General features: G+C 46.6%; 1 protein-coding gene across 2 annotated transcripts in view; it reads left to right on the top strand.

Moving 5' to 3' along the window:
* The window catches only part of XRCC5 (X-ray repair complementing defective repair in Chinese hamster cells 5 (double-strand-break rejoining)), an 83,684-nt gene extending 77,491 nt beyond the window's left edge, over positions 1-6,193 (top strand). For both annotated transcript variants that reach the window (XM_014531118.1, XM_014531119.1), the window contains exons 20-21: positions 5,148-5,222; positions 5,980-6,193. In XM_014531118.1, the coding sequence (XP_014386604.1) occupies positions 5,148-5,222; positions 5,980-5,994 (90 nt within the window). In that variant the 3' untranslated portion in view covers positions 5,995-6,193. The remainder of the gene's footprint in view (positions 1-5,147; positions 5,223-5,979) is intronic.
* The last annotated feature ends 4,813 nt before the right edge of the window (positions 6,194-11,006 follow it).

Raw genomic sequence — 11,006 nt, forward strand, 5'->3', positions numbered from 1 at the left:
AAAAAAACTATAAAATACTACAGCATATTATATGTACCCTTCACCCAATTTCTTAGGTGTTAATAATTTAAACATAACCATTATACAACTAACAAAATTTGGAATATATTTTTCTTATAATCTCTTTAATGTTACTTAATCCATTTACTTTGTTTTTGTTCATCTTCACCCAAGGATATTTTTCCATTGAATTTTAGAGAGAGTGAAGGGAAAGGGAGAGACACATTGATTGGTTGCCTCCTGCACATGCTTTGATAGGGACTGGGGATCAAGCCAGCAACTGAGGTACATGCCCTTGACTGGAATCGAACCTGGGACCCTTCAGTCCACGGGCTAATGCTCTATCCACTGAGCAAAACAGGCTGCAGCTTAATTCATTTACTTTTAATCTATATGTGTCTTTATATTTAAAGTGGGTTTTGTTTTTGATTCACCCTCATAATCTGTCTTAACTGGTGCATTTATGCCACTGACTTTCAAAGGGCTGATAGTTACTGCCATATCAGGTGGCTTCTGGGGCCGGCCTGCGGCCCGGGATTTGATGTGATCATGGGAGGCAGGCAGGCGGCTTCTGGGGTTGCACACGGGGCCTGGATGGTGGCTTGCACTGGTGACTCGCGCTGTCCCGCCCTGCCTGCAGTATGCAAATTAGTCGCCATCTTTGTTGGTGGTTAATTTGCATATTGTGCTGATTAGCCCATGGGAGGCGTAGCGAAGGTATGGTCAATTACCATGTTTGTCTATTATTAGATAGGATAACCTATCAATTCTTTCAGTTCACTTTTTTCTCTTTCTGGTGATTATTCTTAGATATGCCATTGACATTTGATGCTTGGTAAAGTCTTAGTGCAGCTCTTGTTGCCTTTCATCCGTCAGTTTATTCTCTGGGCGTGGTAGTGGGTAGGGTGGCTGTTTATCCTGGCAGGTATCCAGGAGCATCTGGGAAGTCCTTTGCTCCAGGCCACAGTCAGTAAAGGGCAGTGCCTTGTGAAAGGTCGGGATAGGCTAGTTCTTACTTGAAGTTTATCTTCTTTATCTTTTTTAGGTTTCTTCTTGCTAACTGTGTTAGGGTGAGAACATGCTTCTCAACCAGGCGACATTTGGCAGTCTAGACACATTTTTGGTGGTTACAACAGAGGGTTCTTTGAGAAATGTAAATAATGTGCTACTGGCTCCCAGTGGGTCAAGTTTTGAAACATCCACAACACGGAATTATCTGGCCCCAAATGTTGATAATGACATTGTCAAGAAGCCCTGGATTAGAAGAATCTAAACAAACCAGATTCTTAACTAAGGCAGAGGACATTGGCTTACGTTGCATAAAATTTTATTCAGCTGGAAAGAATCCTAATGATCTCTTAGCTCAGTTTTATTTTTTAAACTGAACGCTTACAAGGGAGCCTGATATGTGGAACAGGTAAAGGTGGTGCTCCTCAGTTGATAAGAGTGGCAGATCAAGAGCACCCATTCCCCGGGGCAGAACCTGAGAAGTAACTGATCTTGTGCCAACTCTGTATTTTATGGATGAAGAAACGTAGGGCCTTGAAAAGTAAAATGATCTGTCTGAGATCTCGTGGTAAGTCATTGCCCAGGAAGCCAGTTGTAAGACCATCCCCAGTCCTCTATTCTTTCTACTTCATATGAAAAACAATGGGGAAGGGGATTAATCCCTATGGCTTTTGGACTATCATTTCTCTTGGGATTCAGAGAGGCTGAGCTAGTCTAAATAATTATGTGAGAGGGAGACCAAGATGGCGGCATAGGTAAACACCGCAGACTGCTGCCGCAAACAACCACTTCAAAAATACAACTAAAAGACGGAACGGACATCACCCAGAACCACAGGAAGGCTGGCTGAGGAGAGACTCTTCAACTAGAAGGAAAAATAACAGCACACCGAGGCTCAGAGGAGGCGCAGTGTGGAAAAAACTCAGGTGCGCCAGTTGTAACATCCCCAGTCCTCTAGTCTTTCTACTTCATATGAAAAACAATGGGGAAGGGGATTAATCCCTATGGCTTTTGGACTATCATCTCTCTTGGGATTCAGAGAGGCTGAGCTAGTCTAAATAATTATGTGATACAAGTTCTATGATGGGGAGGAGGATTAGCTTTTTAGCACTTGCTTTCTTGCAGCTGCCTAATTTAGCTTTCTTTACTGTTGTTGACATTTATTGCTTTTATACATCTGGACTATGGGTGTATAATCACCTGCTGGTGTTGGAACCAGCCCTATGGAAACCATGTGCCTTTGACTTGGGGATTGGTGAGGGTCTGAGCAGAAGCTGATTGTTAGTTTCTAGTTCTACGGAGGAATAGGACTGGAAATTTCTGTACAAAGGTTATTGATTCCATTTCTCTGCTTGGGGACAGGATTGTATTTCTGTGTACTTGACAAGTAACAGTTTATCCATCCCCTAAAGATCTCCGAGTAAGGAGACTCTCGGTAGCCCCGAGTGAGTGATGGTGCTCTGAGGAAGAAGGAGTGTGTCACCCACGTGTCCTTTCTATTTATTTTCTACCTTTTCAGCATCTTGTAGAGGGAAAGAACACAAGAAAAGATGAGAATTGGTGCCTACCCACTTTGCTGCCTTCAGAGAATCTGTTGCTTTTATTGAGAAAGCCGGCCCATCCTTGAATTCTCTGCTCTGTCTCTCCCTCCTTGTCACTGTGCAGCCTGGAAATCACTGGCAGTTTAAACCTCTGATGAGGAGGAGTGATACATGTAAGAGATCAGCCTTGCCTGGGGCTTTGGGGAGGGTAATGGACAGCAGCCCAGCTTTTAGCCATAATTTGCTTACGCAGAAATGTTGAGCAGCTCTATCAGGACACTCAGTTGCAGATGCTCAGCGCTGGATGGAGATGAAAGTTGGTTTGCTGCTGCTCCTCTCTTCCTAGGAATTTGGCCTAGTCTCAGAGATGTGCCATTTGAGTTTAATTATATAGATCTCCGTCCTGCTGTGCAGATAGTCCTGTCTCAATTTATCCTCTAATTGCAGCGTGAAAGGGGCTTTGCAGGTGGGGAGGGGATGGTAATATGGAGTTTTTAGGGCTGTGTGCCAAAAAGCATGAGGGATTTTCTAGTGTCCTCAGTAAGCACCCACCATGGATCAGGTTACTAAGGGGTAATAGAAGATGCAGTGCCCCGTGAAGCCTTTGGCCTGCAGTTTGTCTGTGTTTGGAAGGTGCTGGGCATTTGTGGCTTCACAGAGGTTTGGAGCAAGACACAGCTCTGCTTTATATTTTCTTCGCCCAACCCGGTATCTTATCCTTTAGCCATTACATTCCTGACACCGGAGAAATGAGAAAAGCAACAAAATAAAAATCCTTTTTAATAGTTATAATAATTAGGAGAATCATAAATAAAAATTAATTTGGGAATCTGCGATAGAGCAGAGTTTAATCTTTAGACATTAACCATCTGCAAATACACATGTAGATTTCTTATTTATCTGTATTTGGCCCTCATATATCTTCATTAATAATTAACCAGAATAAATAACTAGAATTAATGGTATGGAAGCTGCATTACAGTTCTGTTCTAGACTGTACCCCTACTGCTAGCATTTTCTATCTCTCCCATTGACTGTAGCACTGAACACAGTCCAATTTAGGGTCAACAAAGGTCGATGGAAAGATCCATAAATGGCTTTAGAAAAACATAAATCCCTTAATCTCACAGTCAGACTTGAAGATAATGATGGTGGGGTTGCTTTGACTTCGGGTTACAAGTTCAGGGGAGGATGCATGAAAAACAAGCCACCATGGCACAGTCCAGGGTGCTGACGAGGGCACCGCCCAGTTCTGTACATGCGGCCTGCACTGTGCCCATTTGGTTAACTGTGTGAGTTTTTGCCCGTGGGGAATGGAAGGACATGCAGCACTTGCTTTCTAAGACTTGCTATGCACAGCCTAATGTTTAAAGGGTGACTTGTTGAAGAGACATATTTTGAGTCTGTAAGTTTTAGGTTTCAGGAACCTCGATTGTATCCATTACACCATAAAAATAACAGGAATATACACATAGGGAAAGCAGTTCTTGCATATTTTCATGGTGAAGAAGTGAGGAAAGTACAACTACACTGCTCCCTCTTAGGTGGAGGAAAGTATAACTACACTGCTCCTCAAGAGAGCAAGAGTGGGAGGGCAGGTTCGCTCACCACATGCGTGCTCCGTGTACACTGACCCGAGGAATGCTGATGGGATGCTTGCCCACCTCCCACCTCTCCTTTTAAAAGCACTCGCTCCTGCAGGCTCATCTCTGCTGCCATTTTAAGTACTTACGCTGCCAGAAGATCACTTCTCGTGTTAGGATAGATAAGTGGTTGATAAAACCTAGCTCTTGGATGTGGTTACCATGTGCCTTGAAGAGAAAGAGTCCCCACTGCTATCTCTCAGAGGGACAGGATGAGAGCAGGGGTGTTCAGATCGTTTTCAAGGGCTCTCATTACCCTTTTAAAGTCTGAGTTTTATTACCAGATCTTTGCAGACTTCTGTTCAGGCCCTGGTTTGCTGTGGCTCTGCCTTTCAGAAGCTACAAGTCTGGAGCGTGGCTGCTGAGCAGACGGGTACAGGAGAAGTTTTCTCATCCACTTCTTTTCAAACAGTTTCTAACACAATGGATTTCCAGAAAATGAATTGAATAACCTCCAAGCTCACCTATTTATTTGTTTTACATCATTGATAAGAAATTCTTCCTTTTGCCTCTTTTGCCCACAGAGGAGAGAAGTTGGAGAATAGTGGGTTACAATCTTTAATTATAACCCTTCATTTTTATGATCCCTTCAAAGGAGACGAAGACATACTGGTTTAGGACTTTTGGTTCTTTTCTTAACCCTAATGACCCTACACATCTCCTCTGGGAGCACAAGTGGGAACATCAGGCATCTTCCCTGCCTGACATGGGACTCCACAGGGTCACTGTCTCCCTCTTCACAGGCACTTTCTCAGTGACTAGTTAGTGTGGACAGTTCAACCTCAGAATTAGTCTTTCACCCAGAGACAGACACAGGAGCAAATATCGAGATGACGCTTCTTGGGAGCCATCAGGAGCAGGTCTCAGGTTTGCCTGTGGCCCTGCTAGCGGTTTGTGTCTTCATCTCAAGAGGAGGAATGTCATTTTGGTATCATAACTGCTTTTATATTCACAGTTTCTGGCCCCTAAAGAAAATCCAAATGAAGAGAGAGCAGCCCTCTTTGAAGAAGGTGGTGATGTGGATGATTTAGTAAGTACTTTCACACAAACGGGCTAATCTTGGAAGTCGTCTAACCTGTGAGTGTAGCACAGAGGCTGCTGGTCATAGCCTCGTTTCTTACTTGTGCTTTCATTCCCAACACACCGGAAGCTCCCACACTGTTATTTGTTGCCATCATAGATTTAATCGGGTGATTCCATAGAGGGAGTCCCTGTGCTCAGTGGTTTTAGTCACATAGTTCATCCAGTTTAATCCTCCTCTTTGAAGGACTAAGAGAGCTGGGGAGGCTATTCCTGTGGTAGCAAAATGACCCAGTTCCTGAAATTGCTCTCAGCCTAAGTAAGCGATACAGCATGCGATTTGTGTAGGTTGACGAATAAAAACCAGCCTTTAAGAAGCCTAATTCTTAAATGTTCTCACTTAACTTAATGTAAACAAAACAGGCTGGCAGGCATCGGGGGCTTCTGGACCCCATTTCATTGCGGTGCCGGGGGGCTGGGTACAGGTGTTGGCCTTTGTGCCCATCTTTCAGGTGTGGGAACTTTCTGCCTCTAAGGCTCACATGGCATGGCAGCCGTCCAGTAACAGCTGTCAGCTTTCCATGGAGAAGCTCTTAGCATTACAATGAGGAGATACTTGGTATTTAACTCCTGAAATAGTTAGTGGTGGACTAGAATGCACATCCGTGTGTGTTGCCAGCGAAGAGAACCATCGTCATTAAACTCACCAGAGCAGAAGTGGCCTGCAGTGGCCTGGCTCCTTTCTGAACATGTTGTTCCTGTTGCAGCTGGACTTGATTTAGGTCCTGGACGTGTGGGAATCGACACGAATCGTCATTACTGTCGTGCTGGGACCTCTACACAGGACAGCCTGGAGGGACCGAAGCTCTGGAGACAGTCTCTGAGGTTGCGTGGAAGGAACCTCCTAATTCTTCGTGTAATGAGCACATACACATGAGGGATGTTTAGACCCGTACAGGTTTATAAAGTGTCCTTGTTTTCCGATTGGTGTGTTGTTGCTTGTGGTCTTACTGATCTCCGTATATAGCACATGCGCTTTGAAGTTTCTGGAAATGGGCTTCCTCCTGACCTGGGGTGTTGGTAAGGGTGGCAGCCCTCATGAAGCTCTCTCATCGAGACCATGGCAGGGCCCTGGCTGAGTTTCTCAGTCCTCGCAGGAGGTGTGGTCCATTGCCTGGTCCTCTCAGCAGTCACAGCTCATGCTGATCATTGGTGCCCTTCGTTTCCTATGACAGAAAGCTGGGTTTGGAAAGCCATGGGTAAGGTAGGTCCTACCCATTTCTGTTTTTATGTAAGCCTTTTATTCCCACAGTACTTTGGCCGTCTGTGCAGGTGGTTTTCTGTAAGCAGGTGGGAGGGGAAGCAGTCTTCTGCATACCCATTCTAAGCAGCGAGTGACAGTGTCCTCACGGAGAAAAGACGCTCTTTCTGCCCTCTGACATGTTAGTGACCACCTCCCCCCCCCCCAAAAAAAAAAAAGAAATTTACCACAGCAGTTAGGATTTTATCATTTCACTAGAGGCCCTGTGCACAAAATTTGTGCATGGAGGGGGGGGGGCGGGGAGGGGGCGGGGAAGGTGTCTCTCAGCCTGGCCTGCGCCCTTTCGTAATCTGGGACCCTCAGGTAGAGTCCCTAGGCCTGGCCAGCAATCAGGGCCTATTGGGGCTTTCCTTCCTCTGGCTGCTGGTAGCTGGCCCTGCCCCCACCGCTGCCACTGCTTGCCATCTGTGCAGCACTGCCCCCCCTCACTCCCCACCACCGGGTGCCTCCCTCTGTGGGAGACAGGCATGGGGTGCCATCACTTGGCTGGCCTGGGCCTCCCTCTGCGGGGTGATTGCCGGCTGGCCCTGCACACCCGCCACAGCGTCACTGGCCGGTGGCCTGGGCCTCCCTCTGAGGGGTGATTGTACGTCCTGTGTGAGTGGAAAGGGTCAGGCTGCTGAATTGTGAAGAAAGAATCTGTGTCTGCATTTATTGAGAATGTGGATATGAAACAAACTGTAGAGTGTTCCATAAATGTTACCTGTTATTGATATGTATGTGTCTTTGTGTCCTATTTATGAATTCTTACATTTTGAGGAAAAAGACCACATGCACGGGCAGTGTCTGGTCCCAGACATGTGGCCTGTCTTTTTATGTTGCCTTTATGGCATTGTGTGGGGCCCTGCTTCACCATGACACACCCTTCCCTCTACCTCCTGCCTCAGCCACGTCCCTCTTGGACCCTTTGAAAGTGCTTCCAATCAGCCACCTCCTGTCTTCTGCAGCCCTGCAGAGCTCTTATCTGTGTTGCCTTTGCCATGGAGCAGGAAACCCCATCGAGCCAGGTAACCACGGGGCTGCAAGTATGCAGGGCGCATTTGAGCTCCCTGCAGCTCTGTCCTGGCTGTTGGGGCCCACACTTGGTGAGAATCCCAGAGGCTGCTGGTTGGGAGGCTCAGGCAGGACTGCACATCCCAGACTTTGCTCTACATAGAATCACCCCAGGAGCTTTAAAAACTACTGCCGTCCAGGCCACAGCCTGCCGATTAGGTCAGAAAGTGGTAGCCGGCATCAGTAGTAAAGATCCCCAGCTGCTTCCATGTGTGGCCAAGTCTGGGCACCATCTCCTGGTGTTTCCCTCCTACTCTGGGCAGTATTTCCCTCTGTCTGCCTGGAGAGACATGGGCAGAAAGGCTGTCCAGTTGCTCCTCCTGGGTAGCTTGGAGGCTGCGGTCTCTGCATCTTCGGGCTGTAGGGAACAAAGCAGGGATTCTTCCTTTGTCTCTTTCCCGCCTCGATGCTCCCCTTTCTCTTTTCTCCTACCAAATTAAGTCCTTGTCAGTGAGGCAAGAGTGCTCAGTGCACAGAATGAAACAGTAACCTCCAAACAACGCAGAGGGAAGTGTCCGTCTGGTTCTGCCTTGTATATGTCTATTCTGACTTTTTAGGGCCATGTAATGAAAGACTCTTGAGTCTAGAGTCAGTGGAGGACCCCCGAGCCCCACTTTCTTCCTGGTGAGATAATATGATGAAATGATGCTAGCTCCAGTAAAGTAGTGTTGAGGATATAAAAAAAGAGAGGAGCTAACCTTGTATATTAGTATAGAACAGCAATTTTCAACCTTTTTCCTCTAATTGCACACATAAAATAATTACTAAAGTTCTGCAGCACATGAAAAAGTATACTTTTTAATAATATATATGCCAATATGACCAAAAATAGGTATAATTTTGATTCATTCACACCACATGGCTATTGTCTTTTTTTTTTTTTTTTTTTTTTTTTTACATTTTATCGATTTTTTGGGAAAGGAGTTCAGTGCCCCTGATTAAATAGTCAGGTATTGCATGTTTTAAAAATCCTTGTGGTACACTGGTGGAAAATTGCTGGTATAGCAATTCATTTCTGGGAGGTCCCAAAGACCCAAAAGCTCCATCCCTCCACTCCTTGGTTCTGGTTCTGAAGTGCACCCATCTCATTGCTATAGCTCATGGCTTTGGTCCTTGTTAAAATGAAGTCACTCCTAATAAATATATCCTACAACCCCCCCAAAAAACAATCAGAAAGAATATATGTACCCCTATTTTCATAGCAGCATTATTTGCAACTAGAGGCCTGGTGCATGAAATTCGTGCATGGGTAGGGTCCCTAGGCCTGGCCAGCAATCGGGGCCGATCTGTGGGGCGACCAGTGGGGTGATTGGGGGGGGGGGGCCCCCCAGCTGGCGCCCACCTTGGCTGACCTGGGGCCTGCGGGCTGGGGGCAGCTCCTGCATTGAGCGTCTGCACCCTGGTGGTCAGTGCATGTCATAGCGATCGGTTGTTCCTCTGTTTGGTTTATTTGCATATTAGGCTTTTATTATATAGGATAGCTAAAATTTGGAAATAGCTCAAGTGCCCATTATTAGATGAATGGATAAAAAAACTGTGGGATATTTACACTATGGAATACTATGCAGCTGTAAAATAGAGTGACCTCTTATCCTTTGGGACAGCGTGGATGGACCTGGAAAGTATTATGCTAAGTGAAATAAGCCAAACTGAGAAAGACAAATATCACATGATCTCACTTATTTGTGAAATCTAATGAACAAAATGAATTGACCAACAAAATAAGACTCAGGGAGGCATGGCAAGACATACCTCGATGTAGGGTTGGGGGGACGAGAAGAGTTAAACCAAAAAACTTCTATACTTATATGCATAGCCCATGGACACGGGCAATAAGGTATATATATAAAATAAATATAATAGTTTAACCTGTTATCAGGTATTTATCCTTTAGTGTGGATGCTGGCTCCAGGGCGAGTTTTGTTCCAGGGCAGTAGGAGAGCCCTAAGCCTGAGAAGTGAAGAACAGGCACAGGATTTCCATAGACCAAAGGCAAACGTGATGGTTTTCTAGGTGATGAGGTCCCTACTGAGGTTTCATTCAAGTGAAAAGCCCACATTGGATCTCACACTGCCATCCCAGGACAGTGGGCGCACAAATCAGACAGACATGGTGTCTCTGTCTTCCCAGAGGTAGTGGAGGCTCCTCAGAGCTTGCGACTTTCCTTTTCCTCTAGGTCCTGACATAGAGAGGAGCACAACTTGTCACAGACAGTTGGGACCAAAGTAGCCTTGTTTATGACCAGGAACGCACCAACATCCCCTAAATGCAGGGCTCTGCACACGGCTGGAGACTCTGAGGCCTGGCCTCCCACCCTTGCTTCACACTCAACTGGCAAGACAGGACGACAAGCACATCGCATGCAGATGGAAGTGGGGAGTTCCTGAGCACGGGTCCAAAAAGGGGGAAAACCCTCTTCTAAGGAATGTTCCCCTGCTGCACTTGGGAACTTGAGAATCTGGCCCACCCCTCGCTTCCACTTAATTCTAGTGGGCTTCCCAGGAGGAGACTCTACAGGGAACCTAAGGCGGGAAGGAGATGGGACCGGCCCGGAAGACCCTGCTCTCCCTTCCTGGTGTCCCTCTCTCTAGGATCCATCAGGAAAGTTGGGCTGGAAGATGCTCCGAATAATTGCTTTTCTGCCCTGAGATGGTGCCTCCATCGCCAGTCAGAGTTTTAATTAATCACGCCAGCAGATGGGCTGTCATGGGCCCCAGCAGCCAGGGTAATGAACTCATTTATTATCAGGCTCTGTCAGTGGGATGCCGTCTCGGCTTCTGGGAAAAGAAGAGGCTCCTGACACCAGAGCCCAGGATACGTGCAGTTAGGGGAAAATCTGTGGAAATGTTCTGATTTCATACCATGCACTGCCTTGTAAGAAGAGAGGGAAGGGGACTGTGACTCAGTCCAGAGCCAGAAGCCGTGATGGTGCTTTAAGTGGTGCTGGAGGTTGGCTTGGCCCTCTGGTACCCCCTTCACCCACCTGTCTCAGGAAGCTAGGGTGACACGGAGGGAGCCATGGCATGCGTTCTTAAGCAGGGGATGGCAGGATGCTTTGACACCAGTTCTCAGAGGTCCAAGGTCATGTCCTGTGGGTGCATTGCTGGATTTTGTGCCCTGTGTTGTCTCATTCATCCCAGTTATAAGTGGCACGAGTTTAATAAATGCTGCATTAATGGAAGAATGGATAAGTAAATAGTAAGTGTGGGGTGCTCCACATAGAAGCCACCACTATGAAGGGGGGGGGGAGGCATGGCAAGACATACCTCGATGTAGGGTTGGGGGGACGAGAAGAGTTAAACCAAAAAACTTCTATACTTATATGCATAGCCCATGGACACGGGCAATAAGGTAATGAAGACCTGGGGCTGGGAGGAGGGATGGAAAGGGGGGGAGGATGGGAGATATTTGTAATACTAT

Source organism: Myotis brandtii, unplaced genomic scaffold (genome assembly GCF_000412655.1).
Source record: "Myotis brandtii unplaced genomic scaffold, ASM41265v1 scaffold79, whole genome shotgun sequence".
In the NCBI taxonomy this organism is placed as follows: domain Eukaryota; kingdom Metazoa; phylum Chordata; class Mammalia; order Chiroptera; family Vespertilionidae; genus Myotis; species Myotis brandtii.